This window comes from Cannabis sativa, chromosome 2, assembly GCF_029168945.1.
Source record: "Cannabis sativa cultivar Pink pepper isolate KNU-18-1 chromosome 2, ASM2916894v1, whole genome shotgun sequence".
NCBI classification, from domain to species: Eukaryota; Viridiplantae; Streptophyta; class Magnoliopsida; order Rosales; family Cannabaceae; genus Cannabis; species Cannabis sativa.
The window spans coordinates 1,882,022-1,900,598 of record NC_083602.1 but is presented as its reverse complement, the minus strand read 5'-3'; the positions used below and the strand labels follow the sequence as shown (position 1 = coordinate 1,900,598).

Genomic DNA, 18,577 nt, shown 5'->3' with positions numbered 1-18,577 from the left:
AAGTAAACAAATGTAAGGGAATAATTACCTTACTATTGATTCTCATTACTTATTAGTAATCATGCCATAATATTAATATTAATTATACAAGAAAAAAGTAAGATTACAATGATTTTGTTCTTTTCTTTACATTTTTTGTTTTTTTATTTATGAAAAATTAAGCATAGCACTATAAATTTTTAAAACTACAAAATTTTATAAAAATCAAAATTGTATAACTATATGTAATATAATTTTTTATATAGTCTCTAAATTTTATTTATAAAATGGATATGGTTACAAATTTAAAGCTTCAATTGCAAACAAAATTATATTGTTATCCATTCAAAAAAATATATATTGTTACAAATTTTTAAAACAAATTTCATAATTATGATTATGTCCTTTTATATATTTTTAAAATTTTTTCTAACTATATATTTATAGTATTTTTTTAAACGAAAAATCTCAAAGCAATTTTTTTTCTAAAGATCTCAAAGCAATTTTTTAAATTCCTTTTTTTTTCAATTTCCACTAAAAATGGAAAAAGTAATAGAATAATTAAATAAATAATAAAGTGATAAAAATGTATCTTTATTTAATAATACCTTGTATTAAGGGAAAGAAGAAAGGAAAAAAAAATGTATAAATATTCTAGGAAGAAAAGGAGCCATACTTTGAGGAGGTGTAAAGATCAACCTAGTTTTCAGTTTAAATAAAAGTAAAAAAATTAATTATTTATTTATTTATTTTTAGAAAGAAAAAATAAAATAAAAGAGACTATGCAAAAAAGTCTAGTAGTCCAATAAAATTTCATTAATATTTTTAGTTGTGATATTTTTGTTTAAAATTATAATAAATTGACAACAAGAAAAATTTAGTCCAATAGATTGAGAATATAAGGGCTGATTTTTCTATTTTTGCATGAAATTATAATTAATGTGAATGGTGACCTTTAATCCATTATATCATTGAAATTGAAAATGACACTATGCATTTGAAGCTTGATGACTATGCATGCACCAAATTTTAAAAAATATATATTATTTATTTATTTATTTTGTTTTTTTTTTTTTCATGAAATGTTCAATGAAAATGAGGAAAAATGAAAACACCCACACACAAATTTAGAAAGAAAGTAATTTGTACATATAATGTAAGTCACAAAATTGATGCTATTCAATTTATAGATGTAGACACTTTTGTTACAATTTAAGCACTAAGTTTTTTATTTTAAGATAAAAAAGAGTTTTTTTTTTTTTGAGAAAATGTGTTTATTTATAAAGAAAAATTAAACTTCGTGGTCATTACAAATAATATTTATTAGCATAGTTAACATATCAATTATACTAAATAAGTTCTAAAGGTAAATTTACTTAGTCATATTATAGACAACAAAATTACAATTTTTAAGAATACAAAAAAGTTTATAACTCAAAAAAAAATTAGTTAGTATGTAACAACTTAAGAATTTTATCTTGAAATTTCAAAAAATGTATATTTTTATCATGAAAATAAAAATAAAAAAAAAATAAATAAATAAAAAAAAACCTTAGCTGATTATTTACTTGAATCTTGATGATAATGGCGATCAATAGGAAAAAACATTAATCTGTATCATGTTGGGATGAATTAATAAAGCAGTTAAAATAGATACGGATAAACTTATTATTTACACCGCAAATTTTGAAGGATTTATTTGAATCAAAATAATTTAGGAAGTAATGCCACAAATTAACCTTAATACATATATTTTTTGAAACAACTAACAAAATGGTTACAAGAAGACCATCTTGCATATTCTAAAACACTCAAAACATAATAATCAAAATCTAATTAAAAATGATCACAAAAGGCCATTTTAGGTAAAACCCTATAAAAGGTTACCAAAATGATTTTGTGAGGAGAAGAAGTATATTTATAAATACAGGCACATAATCAGAAAATAGTAGGATTCATTAATTATAATCAAAAAAAAACAATTGAACTATAAACTTTAAAATAATGGGACAATATTTTTACAAAAACATTTCTTATGTTTTCTCATGACAGCAAAAATATTGGAGACTTGAAATTCATCTATCATATGTTCTTGTAGAAAGTTTTGCTTAGACATACACTTTCTCAATCCCACATTGATTAGTGATGTTCCAACTTTAAGGTAAGATAGTCATAAAATGATTAGGCAGTTCATATTATGATTTGAGGTATATTATAAATTTAAAAAACCATCTCATCTATACAATTTAATAAGCAATTCATGGAAAATATTCTAATTCTGTCAATCGAAAAGGGGACTAGTCCACTCTTAAAATTGGTCCTAGAAGCAACTCTCACGTGATCTTGAGGTCTTCGTCGCCTCCTTCAAGAATCTCCAAAGAATGCTAGTTCTAACCATTCTCTCATCTAACTCCTTCGATGGCCCATCTTCTATTGTTCTTTAGGTGAGAGGTGGTGGCGGCGGTGACGTCTTTGGCGGTGAAGTTGTTGCCCTAAAATATTTTTTCTCTCAATAAAGGTGGTTCAGTCACAATTAAATAAACAACATGAAAAGGAAACAAATTTCAATAGTTTTACCTAAAGTTGGTGAAATATATTAGACTTGAACCAAAATGGAATTTCTTTTACTCTGTCGGGGTCCATCTACTATAGAGTTTCAAAAAAAAAAAATCTTTTAAATTTATATTTTTTTATTGATTTTGAAAAATGTATATTTTTTTTTAAATAATGGCTCATTTTTTTTATGATCCACTAACCATGTTCACTCTCGGAAGTAATTTGATCAGAACTAGAGGGTTCACTGTCCCCTCTGTTCCCTTATGGCGCTGCAAATAATGCCATAATTAACCCTGTAAAAACTCTTTTTTTTCAATCTCAAACACGAAAGTAAAGCATTATCAATAGCTCCTCCATGAAAATATCTATGAAAATACCATCTTGAATATTCCAAAACGACTCAAAGACATAATCAATAGGATCTAAAAAAGAATAAGAATAAGCCATGTTTAGGTAAAACTTTAGAGAAGGTTACCAAAAAGATTATGTGGTTTGAAGAAGTATATATGAACCAATGACAAAATATGATAAATTCAGGCACAAAATCACAAAATTGTAGAGTCATGGAGAAAATCATATTATTCCAACTAGTCATATAAGGGGTTGTTTGTTTGGTACGATGTAATATTTTTATTGGAATGCTAATTTTTCAGGTGATGTTTGGTTTAGTAGAATGTAAAGATAATGGTAATTGTAGGAAATTTAAAGTCCATCCTTTTTACTATTTTGCTCTACACCAACATTAAGCAATCAGTATTAAATCAAGGTCAATTTTGACCTTTTAGTTTTCCCTGACTTTTCAAAGTCAGCAGGTCAATACGACCTCGTTTTGTCTTTGAACAAAACCAAAGAATCGAGACACTTCTCGATCACTTCCCTCAGCCCTAGGTTTAGATTTAGAAACCCTAGCAGAGAGTTTCTCTCTGAGAAACTCGAATCCAAACCTTAGAAAACCCAGAAATCTTAACACAAACTCAAAGCCAAGATCAGATCTACCAAGATCTGATCTAACCACAAACACACACACAAACAGAAATAGATTAGGTTTAGAAAACACCAGTATTTTTTCCCGAAGTTCACCAATAAATTGGCTACGTCTCCGTTTGAGCTGCTCCTCAAATCAGAGAGCTCGATTCCACTATTTCTTGTTGATCAGAAGTACAATAATGGAGATTCCAAGTCACATGTAAATTTTTAACTGGTAATCTCAAGTTTAATACAAGTATTTTGTGTTTAATCCCTCTCTCTCTCACTATCTAACTTTTTGTTGTTTTCTTGTGCATGTACGAGCTTCGTTTCCTCCTTCTTCAAGTTTTCCAACTCTGGATCTTGAAGAACACCCTCAACCGTTCTTGGTTGTGAATCTGATGCAGGTATATATAGATCTACCGTTCTGGTTTTTGCTTCTGTATTTGTTAGTTAGATTAGTTACAGAAATTAGTTAGGTGTGGATTAACCAAATCCATTCTAACTAATTTCTGTTAGGGATTCTAGAGGCCGAAGGCCAAATTAGGGATTTGCTTGTAATTACATTTCTGTCCTTGTATTAAGTTTAAGTATCAGTGTAAGTGGAGGTTTACTCCAACAGTAATGGTAATAGTAATAATAATGCCAATTAGTAGAACATGTCCAAGATGTAATATTTCAGATGAAACAATTTTTCACGCGTTGGTGGGCTATTCATGCTCTCAGGCTTGCTGGACCTATGTTGCACCTAATATAAGTTATTGGAATGAGACTAGTTTCTTTGACTGGCTGCTGGTTTTATTTAACAAGGGTAAGGATGGTGTGTTGGAAGAAGTTGCAATGATTAGCTGGGCAATATGAAAGGCACGAAATGAGTTTCTTTGGCAGTTTAAGACTTCCTCGACAACAACTTTTGTTCATTCAGCAAGAACAATTCTTGATCAATTTAAGTTTGCTCAATTGAGAAAAGGTTTATCCTTTTCTTCATTTATTGATGGAGGAAAGGAAACAGAGTAATGGACTTCACCAGTTGTTATAATGAGATCAAGGTTAATGTTGATGGGATAATCTTTGAACAAGAGGAACATTTTGGTATGGGTGTTGTAGCTCGCGACTTTTCTAGTAGAATTATTGAAGCTTATATGACAGGTGTTGTTGGAAAAGTACAACCAGAGATTGCAAAATTGTGGCATTAAGGAGGCTTTGAGCTGGACTAAGAAGCATACGCGGCCTCGCGTTGTCCTTGAAACCGACAGTCTCTTGTGTGTTCAAGCTATTTCTAGTTGTGCCACTCTTCCTTCTCAGCTTGGTTTGTTAGTTAATGACTGTCGTGTATTACTTTCTTCTAATAGTAATGTTAATTTACATTTTGTTAACCGATATGTAAATAAGGTAGCTCATTGTTTTGCAACAAGCTCTTGTTTCTTTACAGGTTGTGTTCTTCAAGGGGCTGATTGCTCCGCTAAAGTTTGTTCTATTGTAATGGATGAAATTTCTTGTTAATAAAAGTGTTGATTTTATTCAACAAAAAAATAGTAATGTAATAAGAATGGTAATGAGAATTGATTATGATATTTGATTTTTTTATTAGAATGGATATTAGAGTAAGTGATAAATTGATAAAATTATCCCCACTTTATTTTTTAATATTTATATAAAGAGAGGGTATTAGCAGGATCAGCCCTAGACCTAGGCGGGGTAGGCCAGTGCCTAAAACCCACAATTATTAGGGGCCCAAAATAAAAAAAAAATGTCTCATTATGTTTTTATTTAAGTAAAATAAAATATATTATAAAACAACAAATATTCAAATTTAGTTAGTTTGAGGTGTATGACAAATTACAATAGTGTGAGTTTGGATCCATAACGCGCTCTTTTTTAATATATTCTCAAAGTGAGGTCCCAAAATTTAAATGACTTCCATATATTCATAGGTTAGCCTTCGTAGAGTCATTTTAATTTTGCTTTTATGGAGATTCACTTAAATGATATAATCATCATGTAGGATTTTCTATCCTAAATCTATGATCTTATCTCTGCTAACATTCGAAAACAAAGCATGGCAGTATTGCCAACAAAACTAGAAAACTGAATTGAGAGTAATAGCTCTCTTTAACACACAAGAGAATAATTGAATGCTTTCCTTTTATTGATCTGAATGTGTATTACAAGACTAAGTTGTATTGTACAAGAGATAGCTTATTTATAGACTTGATTACAAAGAATAGGATAAGACAGTTAAGTTAGTTGGAATAACTAACTTAACTGTCAAAACAGTAAAAACCAGGTACAACATGTACAATGTGAAATCACACTAGATTTTACACATCATTACATTGTAAGTCCATTACATCACTTTTAAAAATAAATCAAACATTGTAATTATATTTATGATTCCGTTACTATTATCATTACAATAAACTAAATATAATCTTGTATTTCCATGTTTAGTACAAGATTTTTTTCCTTTATAATATTATCATTGTGGAAATAATATTACTTTCTTGTGGGGTAATTTTAAATTCTTTCACACAATTATATTCTCGGTTTTATTATTCTAATCAATTAAATTATTTTGAGTATTGCCCATTACAATTACTTTAATAACTTGATAAAAAGAAACCATCAAATATTAGGATTAGCAATTCAGGTCATGACATATTTTGATACTTTTTTGTATCACAATTTTTGTTCGTGTTCTTATTCGACAATATTTTTGTATTACGAGTTGTGTTCGTGTCAGTCATTTAAACTAAATTCAAAAACCTCACACGACACAATAAACACTAAAAACAACAATTTGCTTACAACTTGCCAAGGCAACACAAAATTTATTCGATTCATATTTGTGTTCGTATTTTATAATTTTTTTGTGTCACAAATCGTGTTAGTAACTGTAGTTTTTCAGTAAATTTACAACCTAAACACAACACTCCAACACAAATTACTATCCCAAATCAACACAAATCTACAAACTCCAAAACGATGCGTTTCAAAGTTATTAGGCACGTGTCGTTTTATCACGTTAGAATCAACGGTAACCATAGAAAATAACTGAAATAACTGTTTTCAACCAAACTGAACTGAGAGCGCAAAAAAAAAAAATGATATCTCTGACTCCTTCTATCGTCTTCTTCACCAATCCCCTTCTTCAAAACCCTAACCCTAGTTCTCGTTTCACTCCTTCCTCTTCAACCCCCCAACACCACCAACATTCCTCTTCCGAAGAAGAAGAGACCCCACTTCACCTCCACTCGCAGTTGCCGTTGCCGCCGATCAAGGCCGCGAAGCGAGTCGTTCTGGTGAGGCACGGACAGAGCACGTGGAATGAAGAGGGTCGGATTCAAGGGAGCTCCAATTACTCTGTTCTCACCAAGAAAGGAGAGGGTCAAGCTGAGATCTCAAGACAAATGCTCATTGATGATTCCTTCGATGTTTGCTTCGCAAGGTTTTGGATTTTTCTTTTTTCTTGAATTGAATTGAATCTTTCCCTTGAAGTTTTCTATGGTTAATTGCTGTTTTTTTTTGGGGTTGGTTTAGTCCTCTTGAACGGTCGAAGAGAACTGCTGAGATTATTTGGGATAATCGAGAAGAGGAAGTGATTACTGATATGGACTTGAGAGAAATCGACTTGTATTCTTTTCAAGTAAGCTGTTTTATAGTACTATGAACATTTTTGTGAATTGGGAAATGAGAGAAAACTTCTAATTTTGTTGATTTTGAGTATTTTAGGGGCTTTTAAAGCATGAAGGGAAAGCGAAATTCGGGGAAACTTTTCGACAATGGCAGGTGGATCCTGCAAATTTCAACATTGATGGGCATTATCCGGTGAGAGAGTTATGGGATCGAGCTCGGAATTGTTGGGACAAGATACTTGAACATGAAGGGAGGTCTGTTCTTGTGGTTGCTCATAATGCTGTCAATCAAGCTCTTGTTTCAACTGCAATTGGTACTAATTCTTGATAAAATTGTACCAAGGTTCAGTCTTTCTTGTTTTCGAGTGTGGCTTTGGTACTAGTTTTAAATTATTTATCCACATTTCAGGGTTGGGAACTGAGTATTTCAGGGTATTGCTCCAGAGCAATTGTGGAGTGAGTGTTTTGGATTTCACTCCACGAATTGAGGGTGGGTCGCCGTTTGTTTGTCTTGATCGTTTAAATCAGGTACCATATTCTGTTTTCTAAACTTAGTGGTTTAATTTGGTTAAACTTGACCATGAATTTGTGATTTGACAATTTGAGTTTTTGGCAAACATATTTAAGAATCTCTGTCTCTAATTTTTCCTTGCTGGTGTGGTTGCAGTTAACAAGTTTCAGTACTATGTAGGTCACAAGTTAAGTTGTCCACTAAGTGGTATTGAATATAATATATAATGCAGACACCAAATTCACCTGTCGGTGGAAGTTCTGGAGGAAGGAAAACAAGCAAGAGGATCATACTTGTGTGTCATGGATTCACACAAAACAATGCAGAGGTGTGAAATTGAGTAACTAGAAAATAGCATCCTAGTTTCGGGTCATATTATGTTCCTCACTTATGTGATCCAATCGTTTGAAACAAATGAATTTTGTTTTTTGTTCTCTAAGAAGATTGTATCTATCTTTGAAATTGAGTGGTAAGGTGTTAAATTGTTAGTTGTGAGAGATTCTTCACTAGTAAGCTCAAGTATATGAGTTTAAAATTTCAGTTTACTATAAAGATCAACTTGTGAGTAAAGGTAATTTTAGAGTTGAAAAGTGAGATATTTAGTTATTTTAGGCAAATACTGCAATGAAAATAGTCAAGCTTAGAATAATTACCTTTGAGTACATCATGTGACTATATATTTGTAAATCATGTTGGGAATCTCTTATATAGATGTTATAAGGTTTCCTTCACTTTTCAACAGGCTAGCAATTCTTTATCTGGGGATAAATCAATGAACATGCTTGGTGTTATACAGGTATATGATGTACACATCTGGTTTGTGTGTTTGACAAGTATATATTACATTTACTAAATCTAATCTGGTGTGCTACTACTGTTGATATATTACAGTCTCAGAAAATCGCTGAGCTGCTTCTTGATACGAAAGTTAGTTCTATTATTAGCAGTCCAAAGAAAGCCTGTGTAGAAACAGCCAATGCCATCTCCAGAGTAAAAAACTCTTCCTTTCTCAAGTCATTATTATCATAAGAAATGGATTCAAGTCCCTATCAAGTGTCTCATCAATTGAGTTGATTGTAGGTACAAGAAGCTGCAGATTCCTTGGGAGCTGACTCTGCGCCTCGGTATGTGGAAATGAAGCAAACAGAGAACCTGGATGTTGAAAACATCCTTCAGAAATCAAATAAGGCAAATATCTCAACTCAACTTGATGCTTTAAAAAATTTGACCAAATTCAGTTCTCATGCTTTACCACCAATAGATTGGACAGTTTTTTTTTGTTCTAGATTTATTTGCTTGATAGAATAAGCTTCAGTAGTAGTAGTTGGTCAGATTTAAAAAATAAATTAGGAGAAATAAATTTAAGATGTTGGATTAATTTTTACATATGACTATGCCAAAAGAATTATTCTCTTTAGTTCACTATTCTTTTTCCTTTTCACAGGACACCAGTGTGATTCCGCCTTTTCAGCTCGGTTGGTTAAGTGGTTTCGAGGACACGGTTCTTTCAGAAGTATGGGAACAATCAGAGGAAGCATGGCGATATCTGCTGAAGGAATTATCTAGTGACAATGAAGCGGATAGAGTTGTTGTTGTGGTTGGTGATCCTTCAATTAACATAGCACTAATGGTGCACTGTTTGAATCTGTCAAAGGAATGGATGGGATCATTTCATCTCGACTCAGGAAGCATCAGCATCGTTGATTTCCCCGACGGCCCTGCTGGAAAAGGGGTTATCAGATGCATAAATTATACAGCTCATTTAGGAAGATGGTCAATTCCAATCACAAGAACGATAGAGAATGATGAAGCATTAAAGATGTAACTTTAAATATCTTTAAAACTTAAGGATGAAATAACAAAATATGTGTAGTATGAAACCAATTAATGGGACAATATATTTACAAAAATTATTAAACTACAAACTTTATTGAAGCTAAAAAAGGATCAATTCTTATAACTTCTCATGACAGCAAAAATAATTGAGACATAGGCTGATCTATTATGAGGTATTTGGTGTAAGAGTTTTACTTAGAGGATTTTAGTTGGGAGGGGATAAGATTAAGAGAATCTCAAATTTAAGTATATAAAGAGTTTGAAATTACATAAAACTAAGGGTGTGTTTGGAAGTAATTGTGTAATTAATAGGTAGGGTAATTACTAGGGTAGTAATTATACAGTTTAGTAAATACACTATATTTTAAAATGTAAGGTGTGTTTAGATATGAGGTGGTAATTACATATCAATTCCTAATTTTTTGTTTGGCAAAACAGTTAGTAATTACATGGGAAAATAATATTTTTTAATAGCTAATGTTTAATATGGAAAATTTTTAGTAATTACACAGTGTAATTACATTCAATTCTCATGGGGGGCCATGAGAATTGGAGAGTGTAATTGGAACCCCTCAATTACTTTCAATTACACAGTTACATTGTAATTACATGGTCAGACAAATATGCCAAATTATGTAATTACTTCCAATTACACACAAATCCAATTATATTGTGGCTTTCCAAACGCACCCTTAAGAAGGAGGCTTACATTAACATAAACCCTCCGTATTGCTAAGATCTTAAACTCCTGTAACAAATATCCCATTATATAAACACATTCTAATTCCGCATTGATTAGCAATGTTCTAATTTTAATATAGGATAGTTACAAATTGATTGACAAGTTAGACACTTAGGTGACTAAAATTAAAATTTAATTTGTTACCTAAAATTATTGATTTCTCAACGCAAATTAGAATGAACATGTTGTTCTTAAGGATGCAATTTTCATAAAATTAATGGATAATATTTACAAAAAGTAATTGAACTTAAAAGTTAGTCAACCACTTTTTTCTTGATAAATAAATAACTTTTAATACAAAATAATATAAATATATACATTTAATATCACATAAACATAATTTAGTAGTAATTCTTGAAAAAAAAATTGTTTTAATACTGCTCCACCAATGTAGATAAATAAATAAATAATGTGTAATGCATTTAACTTTTCAACTATATTATTAGTGATTTAATAATAGCATAATTTAAGAGGTAAATATTTAAATTTAAGTCTTAGTTACATATAAATATAAGTTTAACATTTCACAGTAATAATATTTAAGTTATATTTCTAAAATTTTAGTAGGTACTTGATCGTTAAGTGTCAAATCATCATTATTCACGTGATACTTTCTTATTGGTATATTTAAATAAATTTTTAAATAAAAAATAAAAATTTAGTGACTAGACTAATAAGGAAATGTCACGTGACTATTGACTTAACAACTAGTTACTATAATTTAGATATTATTACCATAAAAAATTAAACTTGAGTATTTATCTAAAACTAGAGTCAAACTTAAGTATTTTATACTACAAATTACTCTTAATAATATTACCGCATCTGTATATGCAAATTTTGCGTGTAAAAATTGTGTAATCAATCATTACTCATAAGAAAATGGTAAAACCGTTAATTTGATACAGTAAATAGTAAATTCCATCAGCCCATTCCGTATGACCCGGCCCAATTAAAAAGCCCATTACTGTAGGTGGGTTTTAGGGGGGTTTCTTTCTCCTCTAACCTGAGCTGAGTCCCAAAATACCTATTAGCCAAGAAAATGGCAGCTTCAGGAAGATCAACAATGGCGGTTCGCGCCTTCTTGAGAGCTACCCAAAGAGTCTCACCATCACCAAGACCTTCGCTTTCATCACCTTTCCTACCTCCTCCTCAGGCCCAGGCTCGAATCTCATCGACTCCATTGAGGTATTCATCGTCATTTTTTCGTATCAATTTTTTTTAGTAGTAATTGTATCATAAATTTGGTTATTGATTAAATTGGAAGGCTTTTGAGGCGAGAATTGAGCTCTTTTAGACCTCTTCATAGTGCCATAGCTTCTGCTTGCCTAGTCTCGAAGCTTCCCAACGATGTGGATTCGTCTTCTGATGGTTTGTTCTTTTTCCGTTTCTCTTCAAAATTGTGTTCTTTTATGCAATTTCGACTGTATTTTTTCAATTCGAGTATAGTTAATTGGTGATTGATTGTACTTCATTTGAATTGTATTTCAATTTGGCATGATTTTAGTCTGATCAACAAGCCATAGTTTACTTGAGATGGGTGTAGAATTTAGTAATTAGGTAGTTATAGTAAGAATTTAACTTGGTAATCTTAAATATTCTAGTTCCATTACCTTACATGAGTTTTGTTTTGACTTAGATAAGTTGATTATCATGAATTTAGACTTCAAATTGGTCTTTTACCAAGCAATTTTAAATGTTAATGATAAGGCCCGATTCCTCTCGTACAAGAACTATTAGAGTTAGTCCTACATTGATAATGTGTGAAAATTAATCGTCATATATAAGATGAATGAGTTACTCTTCCCATTGCTAATTAGTTTTGAGATGGAACCTCATTCATCTTATCCCAAATTCTAATATGGTATCAAAGCCACTTGTAATCTGTTGTGAGCCCAAATGCCATTGGTCTTTTCGTGAGGCACTTGTGTCTCTGTTTGTTATACCCACTTTCCAGGCCCAATAGCAGAAAAATAGAGAGAACTTGTGTATAGATTGCTACTAGAATAGAGAATATGTAGAAAAATGACTCTCAAGTCTTGCATAAACTCTCCCACTCTCTATACTCACTTCTTTATACTATTCTATTCTCAATCAAAAACTATCCTTCACTGCAATGACTAACTACTCTTTCATTCAATCCTGGGTTTAACGATCTGTATTTGTTTCTTTGTATAGAGACTCATACCTCTGCTTAAGTGGGGTTTTAGGTGTGTGTGATGAATGGGATGATATGCCTCTTATAAGCTCTATTTATATTTGGTTTATGGGAAAAATTGATATGCTATGTTGATCATTTGAATGTAGCACAACCTTATACAGTTGTTAGTTCAACAAGATCTTAATATGCAATAAATCATTGAAGTGAACCATTTTACAATTATATCTGCTTGAATTTTTTTCTAACAGAAAAAAAGATGGTGGTATTAATGCGGATAATAGGATTCCATGCTAGGTTCTATTTTTTGTTTTTGGGTTCTATATGTTTTGTGCTATCAAAGTTAGCTTAGTGAATTATAAATTTTTTCGGGAAAAATGAATTCGTGTTCAATAATTTCTTCTCAATTTGATGCAGGTCGATTTGCTAACTATCTCAGTCCCATCTAGGAGGGAGCAATGACAGATATTACTAGTCCATTTCGGTTTTATTTGAAATTTTCATACTAGCTCCTTGAGGTAAGTCCTTTCAGAATCAGAACCCATTTCTTTTGGAAGAACAATAACACTAAATGTATGTTTTAGGTTAAATATCAATTCATTGGATGATATTTTATTTGGCGATTTCGATCCAACTCTCTTGGGTGGATTTGTTTTTTCTTTTTCTATTCTCTTGATCTATTGTTCTGCAGTAGTAATATGATGTGAAATGATCATATGTATTCCATTGAAAAAAAAAAAAGTAAAAAAAAATAAGAATGAGGCTATGTTGGGTTATATTATTTTTTATTAAATAAAACATTATTAACACTCTAAATACTTTTTCAATTATATGTTTTAACCAAAATAAGTTTGTCTTGCCAGTGCAATTCCACTCTAATACTTTTTCTAATTATATATGTCAAAGTTGAAATGTTAAGCACCACAAGGCACCACATAACAAATCAGCCACATGAATTTTATGTATTATTAGTTATTTCCATCTCTTTTTCTTTACTCATCTCAACTGGTTTTCTTTAATTACATAAAACAACATTGAGACTAATGAAACAGCTAAGGTTTGAAAAATGAACAACCATATCATCTTTAATGGGCCCAAATTTGAGTATTTTTCTGAGGGCCCATCAAACAACAAAAGCCCATTAAGAGTTTTATACTATATATCTCTGTATATTTTATGAGAAGAGCTTGGAAGAATCATACAAACATGAGATAGAGGTTTACAAGTGATTAGGAGTTTCTATATATTTTCGATTGAAGCTTATGGGATTCGAACCTAGGACTCTTACACACACGCATCCACCACTACTTTTTATGGCTACTTGAGCTAGCTTAAGAGTTTCTTTTTAAGTAGTTTGCGACATAAATATTTAAGTTTAACTTTCGGTTGTAAATAAATACTTAAGTTTAATCTTTGACGGTAATAATACTTAAGTTATAATTCTAGAATTTTTGTAAGTACCTGATTGTTAAGGGGTTAGGTAAATTATTACGTGACAATTTTTGATTGGTTCAGGTTATTAAATTTTTATATATATATTTTTAAAAAAATTAGTTTAAATAAATCAATAAAAAAAAAATAATACGTGGATAATCACTTGACATATAATGATCAAATACCTACGGAGCTTTAGAAATATAATTTAAGTATTATTACTACCAAAAAATAAATTTAAGTATTAAACTTAAATTTAAGTTTTGCATCAAAAAAAATAAATTTAAGTATTTATTTGCAGTTAAGGATTAAATTTAAATATTTATTTGTAACTAATAATTTAAATTGATGTTGCAAATTACTCTTTCTATTTATATAATTATATGAAAATTGATAGTAAATTGTACTACTAATTTTAATGACATCCTTAAGTGATGTTGGGTACCATTGGTACTCTTTTGCATATGTCATGAAAACAAAGAAAAGAAATGGAAATGGGGTTTTAAACATTTTCCAAGAAACAACAAAAACCCATATGAGACTTTTCAACTCTCCATACTTAATAAATAAACCAATATAATAACACCATTTAATTTTCATTATTTTTTTAGAACAAATAATATAATAAAACCATTGACTATTTATAACATTTTACAATTACTTACCATATGTATGTTCTATTTTTTTTATTTAATTTTTTGGTTTTTATTATAATATAGAATCACTACTAAAATATTCTAGCTGTAACTTTTAATATAGCAAGTTAGCTTAGTAGTCCACATTTTCACATGGCATAAGCATTAATGAGATGTTTATTTTGCATTTGTTCAATTAATCTACACAAACAATTTTTATATATATATATATATAAAAATATATATTTGCACCAACTAAGGAGGGGTGTTTGAGTAGACTTTCTCAATATTAATTACAATTAGAAACCCATTAAAATATATAAATATTTGTATGTAGTGGCTTGCATTTGTTTGGATGAGACAAAATGAAGAAACAAAACTAAACTAATAAATAATTATTTCTTAATATATTATTAATCATTAGTGCTAACTACTAACTGTCTATTAATTTATATAAATAAAAACTCATAATAAGCAAGTAGCGTGCAAGTCATTTTTGCTCCAAACATGGCAACTTATCTTATTGGTTTAAATTATTTAAATTCTAATATTATATTATATAGTTTTATATATTTAGTGAGTTATATATATAAATATATATGTTTTTAGCTTGTCCCTTTGAAGAGAAAAAAAAAAAACTGAGATGTTGAATGTATCTTAAATAAATTTATATTGGAATTCTTTACAAACAACTATGGATTAAATAAAATATTATTTATATATACGATATATTTATATAGGATTAAGTCCAAAGCACATGTAATATATATATATAAAAAAATATGTATAAATACTAGAAGTTAAAATGTATGTTCTTGCTGACTTAGTGTTTGATCTTATATTTCAATAATTTAATGAGAAATAAATAGGCCAAATACAAGTCTTTTATGTATATTCATATTAGGGAATAGTTGAAAGTAATTGTGTAATTATTAAGTAGTGTAATTACTAGAGTGGTAATTACAATAATTACATTATATTTTAAAATAAATATGTCTTTGGATAAGAGATTGTAATTAATATAAATACTTAATATCTTATTTGATAAAACAATTAGTAATTAAATAAAAAAATAATATTTTTTTAGTAATTAATATTTAAAATTAAAAAATTTTAATAATTACATTCAATTTTTATAGGAGTCATGAAAATTATATAGTATAATTAAAACTCCTTAATTACCTTTAATTACACAATTATAGTATAATTATATAGTCAAACAAACATGTTAAATTGTGTCAATTACACATAAATTCAATTATAATATCTTCTCAGACGACCCTTAAATTTGTTTATTTCCACCAAATCTCTTTTCAGTGTATGATTTCTCTATTTTTTATTTTTAAAAAACAATAAATAAATCAATAATTATTTTTATTTAGATGGAAGGATTAATAATGTTGTTATCAATTTCTTTATATGATGTTTTTTTCCAACTAAAATCCAGGGTTGTGTGCCTTGACTTGAACTTATAATTTCTATCAATTTTAATAACTTTTATATACAACTTGTAATTATTGAGATCTCAAAAAAAAAAAAAAAAGGTGATATTGAATTTTGAAAATTTCAAATCGTGTTGTACATGGTTATCTAAAAAACTAAAAATATTTATTTGGTAGAATTAATCACATTTGTCTCATGTGTATTTTATTTTGTGTACATTTCATTTTTCTTTGGGTTTCAAAATTTACATTTGAAAATATATTGGTAATTAACATGAGTTAGAATGTAGATCTTATCTCCTTTTAATACTTTTAAATTACTATTTTACCTTTTATCAATTTACGTTTAACTTACACAAAAAATCTCAATTCACGTAATACTAATTTAATAACCAAAACTTGAATGGCTAAATTGTGAGCTACTTGATTAATTTTACGGTATACAAACGAAAGACTAGCAACATTATTATGTAACAACAATCTCTTAATATGCTCTAGCTCTCTTCCTCTTTTTAGAGTAATTGGACAATTTTAAGATAATTTGACTCAATACTAAAGCGTTAAAATCGTCGCTAAATTTCCACTTGCAAACCCGCTTTAGTGACTTTTAGTTGCAGCTAAAGCAGTGACAATTCTTATTGCAATGAAAATCACTCTTCTCGAATTGTAACTACACAACTCACTTGATTAAAAATAGAAATATATATTCACTTAAATGCATATTAATCATTTATTAAAAATATAATTTAATATCAACAAAAATATGATAAAAGAGATGAATCTCATTTATTAAAAATATAATGAGATCATTAAATTTTCATTTTATCAAATTATTTGTACTTTATGTTTAGGTAGTGCTACTCGTTCTCTAAAAGATAGTTGGATAATCTTCCTTATTATGAATGTAAATGGTTGGTGAGTATGAATGGAGTTGTTGATTGTAAATAAATTTAAAATTATTAATATACTATGTGCTCTAATATATTCATTAATTGTAATATATGTAACCATTTTTTTTTTAAAAAAAAATAGGATTATTTGCAGTGAAATATTTTTATGTTTTGATTTTTTACACTTAATCGTTTTATTTTTTTTTTGGTAGCAAAACCCTCTTGTGTTTGCTTTTATTTGCAAATTTGAGGTGTCAGCTAGATATCACTATTAAATATCAATTGGATTATTATTGTATGGGCTTTGAAGTTTTACTTTCACGTATATATAGGTTGCACAGTGATATTTAACTGTGATATTTAATTGACGCCTCAAATTTGTACAAAAAAGTAAATTTAAAACGATTTTGCCAGTGTATAAAAATTAAAATATAAGAAATATTTACCGCCAATTACTCTAAAAAATAATATAGTTTTGACTCACTAATAAATTAAATAACAAAGCAAATTCATCAAAATATAAGCTGTTAGACAGTAAAAACTCGTCAACTAAACTTTCGTTAGAAAATCAGATGCAAAATGGTGAAAATGAAAAGCTTAAGAGAAACTCAGAACATCAATGAAAAAAATGGTATTATATAGAATTTCTAAGTTCACTTAAAAATGATTATATTTCAACCCCTTTACAAGTGTTCAAATGTGATTTTTATACTTGAACTCTAACGGCTCTAAAATACAAGTGGTCTCAAAAATAAAGGGACAAAGTTTTGATTGTACTATAAGGGTTAGCGTATCAAAAGGGTAATGGAGGAGTGTTGATCAGATGCCAGCTTGTATAGAGTGAGAGAAATAGTGTCTCCACTGCTTGTTGTACAACCATCTTCTCTCTTTAGGTTTTGTCGGAGGTGTGCTAACTTTAACGGGCTTGTCCTTGGTCATACATCCCTTTGATATTCTTTCCATCACCACCTATACTTATGATGGGGAGCAATACTTAGTAATTTGGCTAAGTGTTGAGAGAGGAAGCAACGTTTGGTATTTTGGCCAAGTATTGGGAGAGGGAGCAACACTTGGTAATTTGACTACGTGTTGGAGAGGGGAGCTCCCGTACATGTTGGGAGTAATGGGAGCGGGGAGCTTCCTTAGAGAGAGAGAGAGAGAGAGAGAGAGAGAGAGAGAGAGAGAGAGAGAGAGAGAGAGAGAGAGAGAGAGAGAGAGAGAGTTGGGAGCTCCCTTGGTTGAACAGAAAGAAAGAGGAGATAGAGGGAGATAGCGGGTAGCTCCCTTGGTTGAACGGGGAGTAGGGGGAATAGAGAGAGAGAGGAGCTCCCTCGGGCGCGTGCGGCGTGACGGGGAGCGTGGAGCTCCTTCGGGCACATGACGGGCTACAGCGGGGAGCTTGGGCACGCGAGGAGGGAGGAGCAGCTGGACAGCGGGAAGCTCGACCCATGCCTTTGCTCCTCCTCGTACCAACACATTTGTGCTGATTGACCTCCTCATCCTCTTAAGCATATTTTAGAATTTATACTTAGTGAACTTTCAGATACACTTAGTAATTTTTGAAAATCAACATATATTTGTGTATATATTTTGAAGGTGACATTCTCCATAATCATGTAACTGAAATAATAAAAGTCAGCAATAATCCTTCAATTCATTTAATTAAATCAAAACCCTTCAAATAATTTCTTAAGGACATTAAAACTCTATAGCCAAAATATCAAAATCATATTAAAATATAGTTATACTACAAATTAATTATATTTGATTAGCAATTAGTAAGTAGTAACATC

At 29.9% G+C, this 18,577-nt stretch overlaps 2 protein-coding genes across 3 annotated transcripts; both read left to right on the top strand.

Moving 5' to 3' along the window:
* Positions 1–6,535: 6,535 nt before the first annotated feature.
* Positions 6,536–9,591, top strand: LOC115720991 (probable 2-carboxy-D-arabinitol-1-phosphatase). Its single transcript, XM_030650215.2, has 9 exons — positions 6,536–6,949; positions 7,042–7,147; positions 7,234–7,450; positions 7,546–7,664; positions 7,880–7,975; positions 8,390–8,443; positions 8,539–8,637; positions 8,728–8,835; positions 9,092–9,591. The coding sequence occupies exons 1-9, from the start codon at positions 6,606–6,608 to the stop codon at positions 9,470–9,472; spliced, it is 1,524 nt and encodes a 507-aa protein (XP_030506075.2). The 5' UTR covers positions 6,536–6,605; the 3' UTR covers positions 9,473–9,591.
* Positions 9,592–11,196: 1,605 nt separating this feature from the next.
* Positions 11,197–13,199, top strand: LOC115718706 (uncharacterized). 2 transcript variants are annotated; one of them, XM_030647531.2, is made up of 3 exons: positions 11,197–11,413; positions 11,493–11,596; positions 12,801–13,199. In XM_030647531.2, exons 1-3 carry the CDS (start codon positions 11,268–11,270, stop codon positions 12,830–12,832), a joined length of 282 nt encoding a protein of 93 aa, XP_030503391.2. In that variant the 5' UTR covers positions 11,197–11,267; the 3' UTR covers positions 12,833–13,199. The 2 variants fall into 2 exon arrangements, with proteins under 2 accessions (XP_030503391.2, XP_060965795.1); XM_061109812.1 differs by having other exon boundaries at positions 11,212–11,413; positions 11,493–13,199.
* Positions 13,200–18,577: the final 5,378 nt, after the last annotated feature.

Excerpts from the sequence above, each read along its gene's own strand:
- LOC115720991 (XM_030650215.2), top strand. The coding sequence starts at position 6,606 with ATGATATCTCTGACTCCTTCTATCGTCTTCTTCACCAATCCCCTTCTT. Across the intron at positions 7,148-7,233 it reads TCGACTTGTATTCTTTTCAA|GGGCTTTTAAAGCATGAAGG; the intron begins GTAAGCTGTTTT and ends TGAGTATTTTAG. Across the intron at positions 7,665-7,879 it reads GTCTTGATCGTTTAAATCAG|ACACCAAATTCACCTGTCGG; the intron begins GTACCATATTCT and ends TATATAATGCAG.
- LOC115718706 (XM_061109812.1), top strand. The coding sequence starts at position 11,268 with ATGGCAGCTTCAGGAAGATCAACAATGGCGGTTCGCGCCTTCTTGAGA. Across the intron at positions 11,414-11,492 it reads ATCTCATCGACTCCATTGAG|GCTTTTGAGGCGAGAATTGA; the intron begins GTATTCATCGTC and ends TTAAATTGGAAG.